A 19,773-nucleotide genomic window follows, 5' to 3' on the forward strand; every position below is an offset into this window, starting at 1 on the left:
AGTTGTGGGCTTGGTGAAAGGAAGTACAGGATTAAATTTATGGCTTGTATTACACAGAACTTCATTCTATATTCTGTGCACAGACTAGATCTGTGACTCTAAATGTTGATGCTAGACTTAGGGTGTGATCCATGTATATGTAAATGTTCAGCATGTGGTACTTACTGATCAAATCCCGAGGCTCTTCTGCTATCTGGAACAATTTTAGGGTTCCTTGGAAGCAGTGAGCAGGCTTGTAGCACTACATGCAGTTCTTCTCCAATCTGCCTGCAAGTAGCTCTGTAGGAATTTTGGGGCATTTTTTAATAATTTATTTTAAACAAGCAAGCGTGATGCTGTTGTGCTTGGTTTAATTACAGTTATCCATGTGTGTTGTACTTCAGTCAGGTATTTCATTTGCCAGGGTGAGACACTAAACCAGGTCACCAGGTTAGTATGTACTGTAGTATGACACTACTTTGGGATTTAGTTGGTTCCATAAAACTGATTGGACATGAGTATAGACAAAGAAGTCTGTTCTTTCATGTTTGCAGTGATTTTGCAGTTTATTTCTAGTGGGCAAGCTGTCTTCGGCAAAATTCCCGTTTCTTTCTAGCAGTTTTATATAAAACTTGTATTTCAAGGTCTTCAGCTTTAATTTTGAAGTCTTTTGAAGGAACATGTTATACACAGGGATAATGCAACAATGATTGTTTGAATTCTGACTAGGAATATTTGAATAGCTTTCTGGAACACATTGTGCTGTACTTCTATTTACACCTTAAGTGTATACTGTTGCAACTGATACGATGGCAACTGGTCTGTTAAAAAAAATTAAAATTCAAAGAACACATCCTTGGAGCACTTCTTTTTAAATAAGCAGGGCATGCTTTTTAAAAAGCATTGATTGAAGAAATCCTGACCATAACCTAGAATTTTTTGATTATTTGGATATCTGTTTGAAAAGTGATAGACTGTGTAGAAATTAGTTATCTAACCTCATTTTTGGCTGCCTACTCTTGCCATCTTCTTCCAAATCATATAATGGGTGGGGATTTTTCACTTTATCTTCTCTCCTTTGCCTGTTCCGTGCCACTCCAGCCTGCATATTTTCTTTATCATATCTAGCATAGAACACTTTTTTTGGTCACTTTACAGGTCAAAAAGGGAAAAAGTGATAATTGAACAGAGTGCAGAGATGTGGCACATTAATGAATAATGATTTTTCAGAAAAAAACTCAAGGCACTGAAGCATGGTAGGAAGACCAGCAAAAGACATGTGTCATTCCAGCAGTAGAATGCTCTTGTGTCTAGCACAAGTGTTGGAATTTGTGCTAAAGGTACTGTGAGTGCTCAGCTGTACTGCTGAGTTTAGAGTAACCCTGCCACTGGGAAGCTTGTGTAGAAATAAGAAGTATACATGAACTGATGAAAACTCACCAGACTGCACCCAGGAAACTGTAAGACAGCAAATGGCTGGTGTGAGTTCTTTTTCTTCTGTTTTACTGATTGCGGTCATAGGACAGTGTAGGGAGAGAAGTTGAATGTGCTGAGTTTGGGAGGAGTATTGGCTCTCTTAGGTGGCAGCTGCTTTTGTGTTCTGGGTCTGGAAGTGTAGGTCTTGGTAAGCAGTACTCAGCTGGTTTGTTGACAATCTCTTGCAATATATTCAGTCGCTGCAGATCTGTTTAGTTGCGAAGTAATTACACTTGAAAACATTGTTTGCTTTATGTAATCAGTTTTTAGACTAAATTTATTGAAGCACTGGAACCAATTGTTAGTGTCTTCTGGTATTTATAAATTCTAGGATTGCTTTATCTGTCAGGAAGATGCATTTGCAGTATCTGTGAACTGCTTCCAGAGCTAATGAAAAGTGGTTTTGTTTCTCAGTGTCGTATTTTGTCATGGAGTGGTGGATGGGTGGTGAACTGTGCAAAGTACATTTGGAGGAATGCTGTGATGTCAGGGTAGTGACTGTCCTGTATGTTGGGCTGTGGAGAAAGAATTATCTATTTCTTCAGTCTGACTGCAGCACAGACTTTCAGATGAAGATCCACGTAGCTCATTTTTTTTCCAGAAAGGACGTGTAGATCATGATGCTCAGAGACTATAAATGCCTTAAATGTGTCCTTCTTTTCAATGGCAATCAGCAATTTAGGAACTTGATAACGTAGAGGCTGCATTTGAACTGTGTTCCATAGTAATTTGTGTACAAAATTCCTGAAAGCTCTAATTTGCTTCTTAAATGCTACCATACTTGTGGCTTTGAAGGTGTTCTGTGGCAAGAGAATTTTACAGTTTAAAAGTCTTGCTGAAAGAAAACAACTCTTCCTTTTTTAGAAAAAAAAATTCTTGATTTCTTGATGACTTTTATTGCCAGCTGTTCACGACTTTCATGAGAATTAGTGAGTAATCGTTTCTGTTGGCAGTTTGCGTGTCCTTTGTGGTTTTATAGATCTTTATCTTTTTTCTTCCCTCAAATATCTCTTTTGCAAGCTGAAAATATAATCTTCTGTTAAGTTATCCTGTTGAATATTCTGGTATTTCTGCCTCCTGCCTTCCTCCACCCTTGGCCATTTTTAAGGGTGAGTGGTTGGTATGGACACCAAAAATGGGTGAAGTACATTTATAGGGTAACCTAATTTTCTTTCTGGTGTGGTTTTCTGGTTGCTGAGCACTGCATGGAGTAGCTTCAAGGTAGTTTCTGTGTGCTAAAGCTCCTTTAAAATTATTTGCGTAGCACAGTTGTTTTTTTGTTTTTGTTGTTAAAAAAAACTGGACTAAAAATAACCTTACAGAAGCTGTGCTTTTGCAGTTTGTCTGGGTTTGCTTTGCCCTCCAGTGTGTTTGTTTCTGCAGAAGCTATAGCTGTTCTTGCAGAAATTTTTTTTTTGTTTCCATGTGGATCTCTAGTTAAGTGTTGATATCGATTGGACTGCTAGGCTAAATATTATCTCAGGTGTCAGACCCCTGCTTAGTGTTTAAGGGCATCCTTCAGAATATGCAAATACAAGCATCTTTTGTGGTGATGCCATGATTTATGGGTCTGAACATACAGAATATTGTAGTAGTTTTAGAGAAATAAAAAATTCTATCTACTGAAAAGCTCCCTTCATCACTGTACAAACCTGTAACAGTTTTTAAAAATCACTTTTAGCCCGTGCAGTGTTAAAAGGATCCATCCAGAATTACTTAATATGACTTGAGACTAGTGTTTTTACTGACTTCCTTGGGCTAGTTATAAAATCTACTGCAGAGATCCTGTGGCATGGTGAATTTACTGTTCCAGTGCTATGAAGTGACCTCTAATGGTACTGTCAAGGTGCATTTGTCTCTTTTTGCATTTGTCTGTAAGTTGATTCTTTTTCTTTTACCCTTTTTGCACTTGAAAGGTACAACAAGCCAGCAAGCTAAAACTTTAAGCTAACAGCTTTTCTGATGTGTAGGTCCTGCCGTTAATACAGGGATCACTGTTGTTTAAATGCCTCTTTGTAAGCACGTCAAAACATTCCTCACCCTGCTGTGCTTCCTCACAACTGAGGAAGGAGAAGAATTCATTAGTTATTACCTCTGCTAGTATGCATGTTTTGACTGAAAGATGTGGAGGGAGTATTATGTGACCCCTTTCTGTAGGGCATGTAAACCTTCTGCTAGGATTTTAAAAAAATCAGTGAAAGGTAGTTTATGGGTAGAACTAGCACACAGTAAACTTTAAAGGAATTGTAGAAATGGTAAAATCATTGAACTACTAAAAATGATTGAACTACTAAAATCTTTGAACTACTCATTTGTTTGGTCACCTTGCAAAGAAGGCATTGTACAGCAAAGAGTAAAATTATTGCAGTTTATGGTATTTTTGTCCCAAGCGATTTTAGAATGCTCAGAGTGTTTTGCCTTTTAAGCAGAGGAACTATATTACTGTAAAAGTTAAAGCAATGTCTGATTTTACTACCTGAAAAATATTAAAACAAACATAGGAAGTGCTTTCAGGGAGCAAAATTGTGTAGGAGCCAGTTCTTTTTGAAGGGGGGGTGACAGGGAGAAGATTTGGTATCTTAACTGAAAAATAATTATGTTGACTTAGATTTATCCACTGGATAGACAGAAGCCTGTAAGAAGACTAGTAGCTTCTTAATAGGAATTAGAGGGGATATAGGTAATTGAGGTCCATTGGGATCTGGTTACGCTGTTTCTTGGAGAGATGTACTGAATTCCTGAAGCCCCTTGGAGAGCTGGTGTTCTAGAAGTAAGCTTAGTTTCAAAGAGGCATCCTGGATATCTGATGTTCAGAGGCTTGTAAAATCATTGGAAAATACTCTCAAGTAAGTACTTTCAAATACTTTGTGTGAAATGTTAAACTATTGCTGTTGTTTATATCAGAAGATGCTTAGTACTATTTCTATTCCCGCTTTGACTTTTGAACTTCTGAGTTGCAGTACTCCTATTACTGACTGTTCATAGTGTATTGTGGGCAAACAGTGACTTGTATTTGAACTTTTTTAAGTTGCTGAGAAGTTTAAAGAGCTTTTGACTGTTCTTGTGTACCAGAACTGTGAGTTTTGCTCCTTTAGGAGGACGGGAATTAATCCCTACAGCGTGGAGCTTTCCTATCTGTTAGCTGTAGTTAATATTGATGAAAGAGGAAAGATACCTTGTGATTTGATAAGCTTTACCACAAGCAGTCCTTATTAACAGCATGCATCTATTATATGTCCCGGTATGCAAAATAAAAATACTGGCTATTCATGATAATATTTGTTATTCAGATAGTTATCACAGCCAAATCAGTTGTTGTGGAAGCAGGCTCATCAGACTGTTCGGGTTAGGAATTGCTTTGGTCTGTTTCTGCTCTGTAAGTTACAGCATTTGTTTGGAACCCTGCTTCTTTGAGTAGCAAAGTGGTTTTAAATTGGTGCATATGCAGTGGCTCAGATATGCTTCTCTTCTTCTACTGTTTCTTCCTGGGGTCTTTCTCAAAGGAAACTTGCGTGACAGCAAACGCAGGATGGAAATTTCATGTTTTAGCTTGAGTGGAAGAATACTTTTGTTGTCTCAATTAAGTACTTGCTCCTAGTTTTAAATAGTTTCATGTCCTCTAATTGCTTGTTTAAGCTATGTTAGCTTCTAAATGTTAATATTCATCACAGAAATTAAAGCCTCGAGGGCTGAGTCTGACATTTTTTGCATTTACAGTGTAGTTCAGTAGTCTGTAGTTTGGACTTGCCCTATTGAAAGAGACCTGAGAATAAGGCTGCCTTATCTATGAGCTGGTGGGGGTGGAGGAACCCACGACTGAAATCATACATTGGTAATTGGGAGGCATTGTAATACTGTTGTCATAGTAACAATGGACTGGAGTGTGAGACAACAGGGCTTTTGTCAAAAGTGACAACAGAAAATGGTTTGGGGCATTCTGCCATGGCTTATACAACTGCAGTGCTCCCTGGTGGACTCAGGCAGAAAGACAGGAGGGAAATGGATCAGTTCCTGTGTGTGAAGGATATCTCTTCAGTGTGTTACATCTGTGTGCAGACAGGTCTGTTATGGAGTGTAGTCTCCAGGAGTTACTGCACGCTGGTACCTGTGTGTAGCTGTGATAGACACTTTCTGAAGAAATCTCTCTGAGTGGTGTCAGTCACACATATGTACCAAACAAAGAAAGGTCTTGGAGTGCAAGGAGCCTTAAAATAAGTGGATCATTGATGCAAGGTGGAAATGCCGAACCACAACATTTTTTTAACGAGGACCAAGCATTGAGCTGGATTAATCCTCAGGTTAAACCCTCTTCAGAAACAAAATCAACAGTAAACTTTATAGCAAAGAGGATGATGCTGTGTACAGAGGTGAAAAGAAGCCTTATTTCAGGTGAAGAAGACTTGTCTGCAGGGTTATGCCATTAAAATGTCTTCTTATCTTCATGTCTGGAACTAGTGTTTTTGAAGGCTTATAAAGCCTGTCATGTTACTGTGTTACTTACGGTCCTTAAGGCTATTGTTTAGATTATGGTATTTGTATTGCTAAAAGTCAGTTGAAATTCAAGCTCATGAAAATAGGTTGGGAAGGATTGCCTTGCTGGGATTTAATGCAATGCATAATTTGAAAGCTGTCTTTCTTTCTGTTAGGTTTGAATTGTATTGACAGTTAATATGATATGACCTGTCTGTAGGTTTTAGACTTTTTCCCAGTCCTGTTTCTTTTTTAAAATTCAGGTGTCAAGAAAATTACATTTTTCCTTGTTTGCTTGCTTGGCACAGGAGAATCTGTGGAGGATGAAGAAAAGAGTAATTTATTTTATGATGTTTCTTTAAAAGTGTTTGTTAAATCAGAATCTGATTTCTTGGCAGTGAAGGAGGTGGTACAGTAACATGCAAACACTACTGGAAAATTTGCTGTAGGGTCATTCTGGGAAGTTAAGGTCTTCGAAAGTACTGATGTTAGCTATTTGCAAATTGAGAGGGAGGGAAAGGTTGCATATCATTCAGAACAGAGTAATGGAACAGATGGTCCTCTTGCAGACACCGAAGCTGCTTTCAGATGTCCAGTATCAGTTTAGAGTGGCTTTCTAAATATCATGCAGAAATAATTTATGTTATGGGACAATGCTTCTGATTACTGTAGCAATATCCACTTTTAGCTTCTCAGCGGAACTGTGTGGTCCTTAATGCAGTTCATATGTGGTTTAAAAACAATCTGTATATATATGTGTAGATGTTAAAGGCATAAATGAGTGGAGCAAATTCTAGCAGAGTTCTCAGATGTTACCTTAGACTAATGGAAAACATTGATTAAAAGATTTCTATGGGATATAAAGGTCTTGCTTTTTAAATGTGTAGGCAAATAAATCTTTGTCATATAGTGAATAAAGGAAGGTGTCTCTTTTTAATGATTTGGTTTTTCTTTAAAGCATGTAAAGGAAGCGTGCAAAATGAACTGTGTGTGCTTGAAGCGTACTGAAAATACTGAACTCTTGCCTCTTGGTGGTCACTTCAGCCTTTCATGCAGCTAGTACTCATGATTGATAAACACAGACTCCTGTAATTCATCATTTACTGTGTTTATACAAATGCACCATGCAGCAGCAAGGCTGAGGTTTCTGATGTGAATCCTGCTATTTGTGCTGCTGTGTGTAGTCTTCGTGTTTTGCTGATGTGTTGTCCAAGCAAGCAATACTGAGCAGTTCCTTGGTAAGGCACAGTACTCTTGTCCTAACTGTAGTGTTGGATACTGAACTTATATGATGAGTGATGCAAGAGGAACAATTTGTTTTGATGTTCTTGTTTGGGGTGATACAAGGATGGCACAGGACCTGGGTGACCCAGGAAAAGAACCCACTCAGACTGATGTAACATGCATCTCTCCCTAGCGTGAGACCTATAGCATTGACGGTATCTCCCCTGACAGATAGAGATTTTTGCTGTGTAGAATATTTCCTTGTCAAGGACCTAATGCTAAATATGCTAAGACTTCCACTGCTTGGTATCAATAGGCCATAGTGGTGAGCAGTTCTAGGGCTGCAGGCAAAAAAGAGGATATAGCTCTGGGCTTTAAAAATCGACAGCGATCTTGCCCTCTTACTTAATAATGTGATCTAAGATCGTTGCTGGAGAAAGTTTACAAGACTGATATATGTAGTACTGCTAGTTAGTTGTTAGTTGAGCTCTAGGTCAGCTTGAACTTAGTATATTCTTAGCTTCCTCATTTTACTTCATAAACAGAATTTTTGAGAATACTCGTGTCATCTGGCTAAACTGTAGCTTTAACCACATTTTCATGGACTGAACAAGTTGTTATTCCTAAGATTTCATATGTTACTTATATTTCTTAAACATCTGGTAGCTATGTTGTGGACTAATGATGAATTTACAAAATTGACGCGAGGTTCAAGTTTATGCAAAATATGCAAAAGTTATTTTACATTTTGGGACTTCTTTAATCTAAAGAGTTTTAGCTCTTAATCACATCAAAATGTCACTCTGTATGTGCCATAGGGGTATGACTAAGACACCATCTGTGACTTGTGTGTTGTTGAAAGCTGGTAGGCACTGAAATTCACCTCTGGAAAAGGAGGAATGTGCTTGTGGAATGTGACAGTTGTTTTGGGGTTTGGTGGTTGGTTTTTTCCCCATCTTGTACTTGCCTCACTGAATGGTGGGATGAGAGCTGCTGCTAGGGTTTAAATCCTTTCAATTAATGTTTTTTCAGATGCTTTTCTGTTTTGGAAAAATGGTAGATCCAGGACAGGTTCTAAGAAACTTTTAAGATCCTTTTTTTCATGTTGGTTCTCGAGTGTTAGATTTTGGTGGACTGGCAAATAGCGCCCTCTGATAGCCACACAGCTAATTTCACATGCAATCTATAACTTGACTTCCAGAACTTTTTTCCCTCAGACTTCACCTGAAAGAAATGGTTACCTTACGCAGGAGATTAGAATTTATCTTTGGTTTCTCTTAACTCTTCTCAATTCCTTTTCCTCTTAGGATGCTGTTTGTTGACCTGATTTGCCTCGGTGACTGCTTTTGCTTTTCAAGGACTCTGAAAGCAAGGCTCTTAATCTGTCAAGTGGGATGTCGGGATTATAGCTGACATTTATTTGAATAAAACTTGAAGTAGAAAGGTGAATTAGTTCAGAGAAAAGTTAAATTGGGACCAAGCAGTGAAGACTTGTCCTAAAAGCACCTTTCAGGTTGGGATATAGATGAAAATGTAAATTGCTCAGACAGTAGGGCAGGCCAGCAGTTAAGATTTCTAGCTGTTCAGTATAGTATATTAAACTGAATGCTTAGAAACTTAAGTAGCTTCAGAATTGTTGCTTGCAAGGAAGAGGGTTGTGATTTAGTTGTTGTGTAGTGAGTCCTCAATCCATACCATCTGCAAATGGGCTAAATGTTTTTGTTAGATTTTTTTGGAGTCCTTTTGATGAAAGGGTTTTCTGTTCCATTTTGCACACTCAACAGTATATGTGTTCCAGGTGACTATTTAAACACACTTCGATGTGGTTCTTAAGCCCCTTCGTGAAATGGCCACAAACTGAAACTTGGGAGGTTCCTTCTGTGCACCAGGAAATGCTTCTTGCCATCCGGGAGGGCATCTAATCACTTTCGCCCAGAGAGGTTGCCCAGAGAAGTTGTGGAGTGTCCTTCCTTGGAGGTAATGAAATGCCGTTTGAGCAGAGTCCTGGGCAACTGAGTGTAGGTGGCTCAGCTGCAGCAGGGAGGATAATTGACAGAGGTCCCTTTGACCACCATCAGTCTGTGATTCACTGTGTTCACTGTGATTCAGGAGTGCATGTGCATGGCTGCAAATAACTGGGATTAAATAAATGCTTAGTGTACTGTCTTGCTGTCTTTCATTGCTTATTAGCTCAATGCAAGGTTTTTTGGTTTTGTTCTTTTTTTCTTTGGGTTTTGTTTTTTTTTTTTTTGGTAGCTGAAGCTGCTAGAGTTCTTGATTTTGCAGGTTCATTGTGGAACTCCCAAAGCTTCCTTTATACTTCCTTTACACAGCTTTTTGTGCAGACAGTGTTCTTGGGGAAAGTGTCTTGGAATGACAGCACTGTCTCTTGCATGATGTAAAAAAACCACAAACAAACAAAAGAACTGCAATTGCACTTAGGTTTTGAGGTTGCTTTCTAGAAGACTGCATTCTGCATAACCTGCATATACTTTTGGTCTCACTCATAGCTGGAATGGAAAATTTTAGCATGAAAAGTGTTACATCAAAAAAAATGAAACAGGAATATTTACTTCATTAAGTCCAGGCAAGATCAAGGCTTTGAATTGCTGTTCATGTAGGCTGAGCAATCTACTCTGGCTCTTTCTCTAAGGGCAGAAGGATATTATCAGCCTCTGCTGTGCTGCCTACGGGCTCTGGAACTTTCTTCATGTTCTTTTTTTCTATGCATATTTAATCACAGGTAGGCAGAACTGGCATACCAGGGAGCAATTTTGTAGTGCTTCCTACATACAGAAAACTAGTCATAGTTAAAATCATGGAGTGAGTAAGGTTGGAAAGGACCACTGGAGGTGATCCAGTCCAACTTCCCTACTCAAGCAGGATTCCCTAGAGCATGTTACTCAGGATTTTGTAACTCAGGATGCACCTACTTCTGGGGAGAGACTTGATGGCAATCACAGAGGGAGGAGGGAGCCGCTCAAAAAAGTATCTTCTTCCCCTGCTGGAAGAGCTCTTGCTGTGGCTATGATACTTGTGGTTTTGGTTGTCTGGTTCAGATCCCTTCCCTTTACCTTGGTTTGATTACATAAATCTGATCTCTGGAATATCTAGGGCCAACTTAAGTCTGGAATGCATTGAAGTCTTGCAGTTCGTAGAGAAGTGAGGTTTATGGTATGTAGATGTAGACAGGGAGTCAGGTTGTCTTGCTAAGAGGTTGAAACTTCATTGAGTGAAGTCTGAAAGTACTTCTGGGGCGAACAATGACTGAAACAAAAGAGTCTTTCTGAAAAATTAAAGAGTTAAATTAAATTAAAGTCCCTTCAAAGTGATGCTTTGTAATTTTCTTTTTGTCTAGATCCTTCTTTTCCCTTCAAAACGAGCAAGCAAAAAGGTGGTACTGGGAGACCTTGTTCATGATGCTTCTTTGTTTTCTTACTGCTGCCTTGAAGCCTGTTTCTGTGAATTGCTCAACTAAGCTGGAGGAACCTGACCTCTAAGTGTTGTTTCCACTTAATGTTTTACTGGGCCTCTGCTCAATTTGGTATTGCATCCTGTTACTGTAGGAACTAGTGCAGTTTCTGCAGCGTATGGATTCATGAGAACCTGCCTTTCAAAGATCAGATCTGTGTCAATAAAGGGAGATACTTGATATGGCTATCCTCTGACCCTGATGGACCAAATGGTCATTTTAGCTGTAAAGCAAGAAATGCCTCTGCTAGGAGAGCCATATGCCGTGCTGTCTGTGTGTATTGTCTCCTCCCACATACTGATGCCCCCCGCAGCTGCTGCAATTGTTTATCTAATGACAAGGTAACAGAAACATGCAAGCAGGTGCTGTATTCATCTGGATTACATTTGGGACTTCTTTAATCTAAAGAGCTTGGTCAAAGTAGCATTTTTAAACTAGAGGTAGCTTTCTTTTACTTGAAAATGACCATTTAAGACCATCTATCTATACATTTTAAAACTGTGGATCTCCAGGTACTGTCCTGTAGGGTTACAATCATAGAATGATTTGGGTTGGCAGGGACCTTTAAAGATCATGTAGTCCACATCCCCTGCCGTGGGCAGGGATGGTGTTCACCAGATCAGGTTGCTCAAAGCCCTGGGCAGCTTGACCTTGAACACTTCCAGTGACGGGTAGCCACGACTTCCCTGGACAACCTGTTCCAGCCTTGCAAGAAGTTCAGGTGGATGACATCTGTAGCTTTTCCTCTGTCAACAAATGCAATCATTTCATTGTGGAAGGCTACCAAATTAGTCAGGCATGATGTGCTCTTTCTGTCTGTAAGCAGCTCCCTGTCTTCCATGTGTTTTGATGTGTCTTCCAAGGGAATGTTCCATGATTTTACTGGATGTGGAGTGAGGCTGCCTGGTTGCTAGTTCCCAGGGTCCTCCTTTTTTTACCTTTTTTCAAAATGAGTCTGGCGTTTTCCTTTTTCCAGTTACTGGGGATTTGCCTTACTGCTAAGACTTCTTGGATGTGATTGAGAATTTCTTGGGCATCTCAACATCAGCCAATTCCTTCAGGACCCTGGGATACATCTCACTGGGTCCCATGGACTTATGTTCAGGTATCTCAGGTGGTCTTGAACTTAGAGCGAAGGGAACTGCAGTCTACCGTCCCAGCCTTGAGGTTCAGGGAAGGGAGAGATGTGGGAAGAGAGATTACTATTGAAAGCTGAGGTGAAAAGCTGTTGAATAGCTCAGCCTTCTTCATATCAGTTGTCAATAGTTCTCGTGTCTTATTTATCAAGAGGAGACATGTTTACTTTAATCTTCCCTTTTCTAGCCAGTGTTCCTGTAGTACTGTGCATTTCCTTCTTACACTTTAGTTTGACCAGGAGGTCCTTAGTAAGTCATGTTTGTTTCCTGCTTCCCTTGCCTGTTTTCTTACATGTGGTAATTGAGAGCTCTTGGGCTCTATGAAAAATGTCCTTAAAGGGCTGCCAGTTCTGTTCAGTTCCTTTGTCCCCGAGGGCAGTTCCGTGGGGGATCCCGTCCATTAATTCATTCAACAACTGAAAGTGCGCTCTTAAAATTTGGAGTCCTTACTCTATTCTTCACCTGGTCTGTATCCATCATGATAGTGAATTCCACCAGGGTATGACCAGTGCAGCTCAGTCTGCCACTAATCTTGACATACTTAATTAGTTCATCTGTGTTGGTAGGCAGCAGGTCTAATAATGCTTCCCCTCTAGTTGCGCTGTCTGTCACCTGGATTAAGAAATTATCCTCATTGCACTCCAAGGGTCTCCTGGACTGCTTACGGTTTACTGTGCTGCTTTTTCAGCAGATGTCAGGGTGATTGAAGTCTCCCAGCAGGATAAGAGCCTGCAAACATGACACCTTCTGTAGCTGAAGGAAGAACTCATCATCAACAAGCTCCCCTTGATGAGGTAGGCTTTAGTAAACACCTGCCATGACGTTTACTTTGTTGGCTTGGCCCTTAATTTTTAGCCATAAGCTCTCAACTTTTTCACTGCTTTTTTTCCAAGGCAGCTCTCTAGAGTCAATCCATTTTTTTTTTTTTTTTAACTTGGAGGGCAGCCACCTGCTTGCTTTTCCTTTCTTGCCTTTGCCTTCTGAACAGTTTATAATCTATTTCAGTATTCCAGTTGTGTGGTCCTTCCCACCATGTTTTAGTGATAGCGATTAGATTGTAACTTTGTAGCTGCAAAGTGGCTTCCAGCTCCTCCTGTTTGCTACCCATGCTGTGTGCATTGGTATAGAGACACTTCAGCTGTGTCACTGACCTTGTCACCTTCTTAGAGGACCATGCCATAATTCCTTTGAGGCATTTCACAGGTGTTTCCCTCTTGGTTCTTAATATATCAGCAGTCTCTGACTTTTCTCTGTTGCTCAGAACTTTTATCACCTTTTCTCTGCTACTTGTCTGCTGCTCCCTCCTGCTGTGAGAACTCTTGTTTCTGTCTATGCTATTGGGGAACACCACCTAATTCCCTTTAAAATTTTTTGTTTTGGCATAGAGGAGCCTAGCGTTGCTTTTGTAAGCTTCTGCTTTGTATTACTGCTGTGAGTGTATTTGTCTCTTGTTCTGTCTGGCCCCGACAAAGAACAAAACCAACATTCTGGTTCATTGGGAACAAGCTGGTGTCTGGGCTAATGGGAAACTGGAATGCCCTGAACAAGGGAAGTAGAGAAGGCCAAATGATGGGAAGCGCTAGCAACTCACACTGACCCAGCAGGTAATGTTAGGTATACTCTAAACTAGAAACACAAAATGATTCTTCTCAACTCCTGTCACCAGCACGTGTCCTTGTGCTGTCCTTTCTTGTGCCAACCAGCGCATGTCATGTTGCTGCATGAGGATGGGCAAATGATTGCTTCTCTGATCTGCCTTGTTGCCTGACCAAACATTTGCAGCCACCCAAAGCAGCGTGGGCAGCACAGGGCTGGATATGGCAATTCTGCCACTGTGGTCTAGGTGAAACAGGTTGCCCAGAGAGGTCGTGAAGTCTTCTTCTCTGGAGATGTTCAGAAGCCTTCTGGACACTCCTGTCCCTGGTCTGCCACCAGGTTATCATGTCTTCTTATCAATAATCTACCTGCAGTAATTCCAGATACGTCTGGTTATTGCCTCTATCCTATCCTGACTCTGAACTATGTGCTTTGGTGTGCTTAGCCTTTCTGCTCCATAATCCTCTCCTCATTCAACTTTGACAGCATTCACTATAGAGGGGCAGTCAAGAGCATAGGATCTGTTTCCTTTCTTTCCCAACTCCTCTTGACTGAGCTGGCAGTGGTGTTTGAGGCCGTGGATGTCATCAGGTCCAGTAGCAATACTTAAAACCTTGGAGCTCTGTGCAGCCTCTGTAGTGATACTGTCTCTCACGTTTTCTCTTCATAATTCCAGTGGCTGATGAGTACAGCCTGTTTCTCCATGACACAGGCGAGACTGGGTTTGCTTACAGAGGCGGAAGTTAATCAGTGATGGTTAATATTACTAGCAATATCTCATATATTCAATTTCATGAAGCTAAGAGTGGGGTGCTACAACTTCTGTTATATATAGTCACTTAGCGAAGAGGCTTATGTATCTAGTAACTTGCCAAAATGGAATTATTGGCTCTAGATCACAGAAGTATAGTATCTAGGCAAGAAACTGGTGTTCTTGTAACAAGAGAAAAGCTTCAAAACTTTAGTGGTTTGATTTACATGTACTGATAGTTAGGGGAGGAGATGCATTTAGCATTGGCTGAAAGAAGTTAATACTTTGCATTCCAGGGTCTTGTCTAGATGTTTTCAGAATGTGGAGGTAAATGAGCACACTGTGTTTCTTGTCAGCTTGGAAACATATCCTACACGAGACTTAGACTGAGAGGTGTGTGTGTTCCTGGGACCTCAGGTAAGTGAGAGACTGATCAGCTCTAGAGGTGTCATTTAGAGATATGAAAGATAGCGCCTATGTTGTAATCAAAAAGAGGCCTTTTTCTTAGGCTGTGTCCTCTGTACCTTGATTCTTCAGGAGTAAGTAGATAAAGCTAAAGTAATATGGTTTGAAAAGAACCTTTGGAGATCATCTCCAGAAGTCAAACTTGAAAAGGGGGAAGGAAGAGTATGTGCTAAAGCTGGGCTAGCTGGAAGGGACTCCAAGCACAAGGCAGTGGGGTGCAGTGATAAAAAGCTGGTGGGGAGAGAGTAGGCAATGGTAGAGCTGTGGGCAGGTCTGGAAATACAATTAAAAGCATTAGGCAGCTTGAAGTACATATGCTTCTGCAAGGTCTGTCTGTTGTTCTTGCATTTTTCACTCAACACTCAAAAATTTGAATGTGCCTTTTTTTTTGTAATTGCATGCGTCCGATTTGAAACCAAATGTGAACTTTTCCATCAGCATTCCTGTAGGGATAGTGAGGAAGCTGTGGATTTGGGGCCTAGAGAAGTCTTAACTGAACTATTCTGATCTTTGTGCTAATATGAACAAATTCCCTATTCTATTTCCATTGTACTTACGTGTTTCAATCAAAAGTGATTTCATTTGGGGCACTTTCATACTGGCAGTATAAAAGAGGAAGGACTAAGTACTTGGGTGATGGTTTCTATGTAGACAAACTTCCTTCTCCCCACCCCAGTAAAAACATACTTGTCGCTTGTTGATGTGTAGCTACCAGGGAAGTTATTGCCATACCTTGTTGGTGAAAATGTGAAGGTTGAAGCTACCAAATGTAAAAATTTTTGTTCTTGACAGCCAAGTGAGGTTGTGTTGGTTAACTTCACAGTTCAGAATACCTATGCCAGGAGGCTGTGGGCCAAGTGTTTAATTTTAGGGTTCTTCCCGCTGTAGCGAGTTGGCACTAATCTGAAATGATTGTTGTAGTATATGCTCTGTTCAATACAGTAACTTTTTTTTTAATGTAGTAAGACTTATGGCCTTTCTTGTCTTTAGTACTGATCTGGTATAATAGCAGTGTAATTAAATAAGGCATTTCTGATAGTATGTGAAAATCAGAACCTGAAGTATTTTAGCAGTTGCAGTGAGGGTAAAAATATAACTCCAAACCAGTCTGTTTGTACTATAGTTAAGGTTACAGGATTTTGATGTCCATATGCAGTGTGAAGATTTAACAAAAAGAAGAGCTTCTTTATACTGTTTGTACAATATGGTCTGTAGAAAAGGCTAGGATAGCCTGTTAATGGTATTGTGAGATTATTAAGGGCACTGCCTCCAATACAGAAAAATAATATACCCCAATGTCCCCATTGTCCAGAGGAGACAAACCAGCATATCCAAATGTGCTAATTAACAAAGCTTCAGGAGTTAATTTTTGCCACAACATCCTTACACTTGCCTGTTAAATGTACAGAACTGAAACAGAAGTTTCTTGATGGAAACTGTTTCCACATTCCCTTTTCAGGCTACTCAGAAACTATCCTCTAAAACTAACGTGCAGTGTTTGAAATCCAAAATAGCTACAATTAGCTAGAATGGCTTGTTCTGTTGTGTTTCTTTATAGCAGGAACGTTTTTCCCCACACAGGAGATCTATCTTGAAATTTTTACACATCCCTGGCGTATTGAAAAGGAAATTTAGAGAGACACACTGTGTCTAGATCTCACATACCCTGTGGTTAGAAGACACTGTCTTGGGCTAAAGTGTTAAAGGTTTTGAACACGCAGGAGAACATTCAATTAGAAGTTACCTGGGGTTTGCCAGGTATAGAAGTACAGCTGTGTCACACTGATAGGCTAAACATCAAATGCTGGATTTCTCTTGTTAGCTCCTGTTGATGACAACATTGCTCACTGGGATATCTTTTGGTGTGATTATGTGCTTTAAAAGTATGGAGACGTTAGAATCAAATAGTCAATTGACTATTTTTGCTTCCTTTATTCATATGCATTCTAATACAGTCTTTATTTATATGATTGGTTCTGTTTTCCAAGATGCCATTGTCGTCATTTCATGGTGTAGATGTTTTCTTAGGACTGAAAAAGGGCAGTATCTGCAGAACCATACCCCTGGCTGTTGGAGAAGCTGGAGGACGAGTAGGATGAATGATTGCAGAGAAAAGAAGGATGAGTCTCATGATTACAGCAATTGAGTTCTGATAGGTTATTTTTCTGAACCTGGTTTGGCCACATTAAATGTGTGTTCCACAGGCAGTCAATAATTCAGGGTGTTTGCAGGGAACCAGCTTAAGCCTTGTTAGTAAATTTTTAATGTATTTGCCTAAGTTTTAGAAAAACCCCTAAAAACTGGACACAGAAATTGTGTGTTGTAAGCCTTGGCCAAATCCTTCATGGTTCATTAGCACGACTGAACAGGTCAGATACACTGCATAATCCTTTGTCCTCTTGGCCAGGAGAGGAGCTGGAAGCAGTTACTGTGGTGTTGTCATCTGTGTGTGCCAGCAGAAGTAGCAGGGAAGCACTCTTGGTTGGTTTGCATAGGATGGAAGAATCAAGAGACTTGAAAACGTGCTTCTGTTTTAACACTGGGCTCAGGCAGTTGTAGATGCCTTTGAGAGTTCTACACCTGTTAGCTATCATTTTTTAAAGTCACCTTTCTTGCCCTAACCTGCCTCAACAGGGCTTCATGTGCTAGTCCAAACCTCCAAACTGGTCAGATCCCAGTCATTTCTATCTCTTGGTCTTTCTTCATGGATTTTTTCTGGGCTATTATCTTTTCCCCTGCCATATCTTTTTCAGTTTTCTCTCCTAGCTCTTTGACTGAGGCTTTTTGCTGTGTGAACCCTTTGTTGTCTTCTTGTCTGGTCAGTGCTGTGCTGTGTTTCATCATTTTGTACTGCCTGCTTTCTCTTGATAGACAATTAGTTGCTGGTACTGTCTTTCAGGCTACTACTCTTACCCTGATGCCTCTTGGGACAAATGGCTTCCCTCTCCCTGGGTATAGAGAGTCACTAACAGGGTCCAAGAGAAGAGAGATGGGAGATACAGAGTCTGTCTCTCCATACTTAGTTCCTATACTGCCTATTGTGTTTAAAAGAATCTGCAAAAGGTCATGTTTGCCTGTTCCTACTGGAGTGTGCCTGAGTGGCTTGAGAGTCTGGCTCAGTCTCAAACCTGTCCGTGAGTAAGATCCCTCAGTGGGTGGTAGCATGTATGGCACAGATGGTGTCTTCAGAAACGTAGGTGCCAGATCCTAACAAGATTCAGTGAGCACGTGCTAGCTGATTCGCCCTCTCCCCGCCCCCCATTTTGGTGTTTTTGTCTTAACATGGGGGAAAAAAACCCACCACCAAACAAAAAAGCCTAGGTTTTTCCTAGGCTTCCTACTTGAGTCTTCTTTCAAAAAGATCAGGCAATTGCGCCTTCTTGTCAAAGTGTAAAATAAGTCAATTTACTTCACTGAAGCACCAAACTTTGGCAAAAATTCAGCTTGGGGGCAAGCATGTAGCATTGCATCCTGTAAGCTAAAATATATGAAATTTGGCAATGTTAAAAGAATTTGAAGTCAGAAATGTATAACAAAAGAGGTTTGAATAAAAACAATACTACCAGTTAAATTTTTAATTCAGAAAAAAGTTTTTCTGAGAAATGTTTTGCTAGTTAAAGTTTTTTATATTTATATATACATACACACACAAAATATCAGTAATTAGTTTTGTTCTGAACTGGGTTATGTTTTTCCTGGGGAATTCTGTCTATGAAGTATTTTTATTCCCTTAGTTACAAAAACTGTTTGCAACTATTTCTTTGCCTTGTCTTCTTCAGTCCAGCTGTATTTCAACAGATGTGGTTACGTGAGGAACCATAAATGTCTGCTGGTTTTTATTACTTGTCTCCTTGACCTTGAGTCTCTGTATACTGTCCTGTTATTGACACTTCTACAACATAAGTGTGTTGCTCTGAATTTGTAATATGTTGTGCTTATTTTGCATGACATTTGGGGCCTTTTTGTCAGGCCTCTAATGTTGCCATGGGCTTTGTTTTCCAGTTCTGTACAAAATGTCTTGATATTGAAAGGTGGTGATCTGTATTGCATTATGTTGTTTCTCAAAAGAGTTCACAGGTGAAATAGTGGGATTTTTTAAATGAACTTTTCTAGTTGATAATTTACTGTATCAATGCCTTCCTAGCCTTGTGGCTGCATATTGCATTCTAAGTATTTTTATGTACTTCAACTTTCATGTATTTATAGGATTAGTAGGGTAAAGAAATACCAGTGAAAATAACAGCCTCTGAACATCCAGTCTGCAGGGTACCAGGTTACACATCTTACCCTGTTTGTCACACTTCTTGAAGGTGAGCTGATACGCTGTGGTTAAGTTTTCCTGTGCAAGTGATGAGCCACTGAAAGGCTGGAGTACTGCTGATTTATAGAGGCGGGGTAACTTGGGATATTCAGCTGGAAAAGGAACGGGAGTGGTAACAAGCAGCAGTAGTGGTAGTAAAGGCAGAAGCAGGTTCCACAGCAGACTTCCCAGTGTGAGTCAGTGAATGCACAGCATACTGGCTAGCTGTCAGGAGGAACCCAAACCCGACTATTGCAAGAGATTCGGGGTTTATGTTTATCATGCAAAGTCATGTGGTCTTACTATATCTTAACTTGCCAACTTAGCCTTAGTCCGGAGAAGATCCTTTGCTGCAGTGCTTAACCAAAAAAAAAAAAAAAGAGGGAGAAAAGAACAGAAGGAAAAATAAAGAAAACTGTGCAATGTTTGTTTATGCCTTCATCATGCCGAGGAGACACTTAACAGTAAATAACCTGTGTATACCTGAGGTAAGATACTGTTTCTGCTTTCCCTGCACAGTGCTGCTGCAGCACGGAGCTGATCCAAACATTCGGAACACCGATGGGAAATCTGCACTGGATCTGGCAGACCCTTCAGCAAAAGCTGTACTCACGGGTAAGATGCATACATCTCTCAGCAGCATTACCTGAGTTTATTTTGTGTGTATAAGTTCAGCATCAGAAGAGCCTTCTGCCTTTCCAGATTTTCTATTGTGTAAGAGCATTTTAAAACTGTCTTTTACCAGATTTCATGTTGATGTAATTGTTGTTAATCTGCTGTGCTGCTCTGCTATAGGTTTGCTTATTCTACTTATGCTAGTGCTGTAATTTTCTGTTAAAATATCATTTGTTATTTACTGTATTTCTCTGGGTTTTTTCTTTTTAATTGATACCCAATAGACAGA

General features: G+C 40.1%; 1 protein-coding gene across 1 annotated transcript in view; it reads left to right on the forward strand.

Moving 5' to 3' along the window:
* Positions 1-19,773, forward strand: part of TNKS (tankyrase) — a 138,109-nt gene that overhangs the window by 12,905 nt on the left and 105,431 nt on the right. The window contains 1 exon segment of the mRNA XM_039550356.1: positions 19,389-19,484. Coding sequence (XP_039406290.1) covers positions 19,389-19,484 — 96 coding nt within the window.

This window comes from Corvus cornix, chromosome 4 (genome assembly GCF_000738735.6).
Source record: "Corvus cornix cornix isolate S_Up_H32 chromosome 4, ASM73873v5, whole genome shotgun sequence".
Taxonomy (NCBI): Eukaryota; Metazoa; Chordata; class Aves; order Passeriformes; family Corvidae; genus Corvus; species Corvus cornix.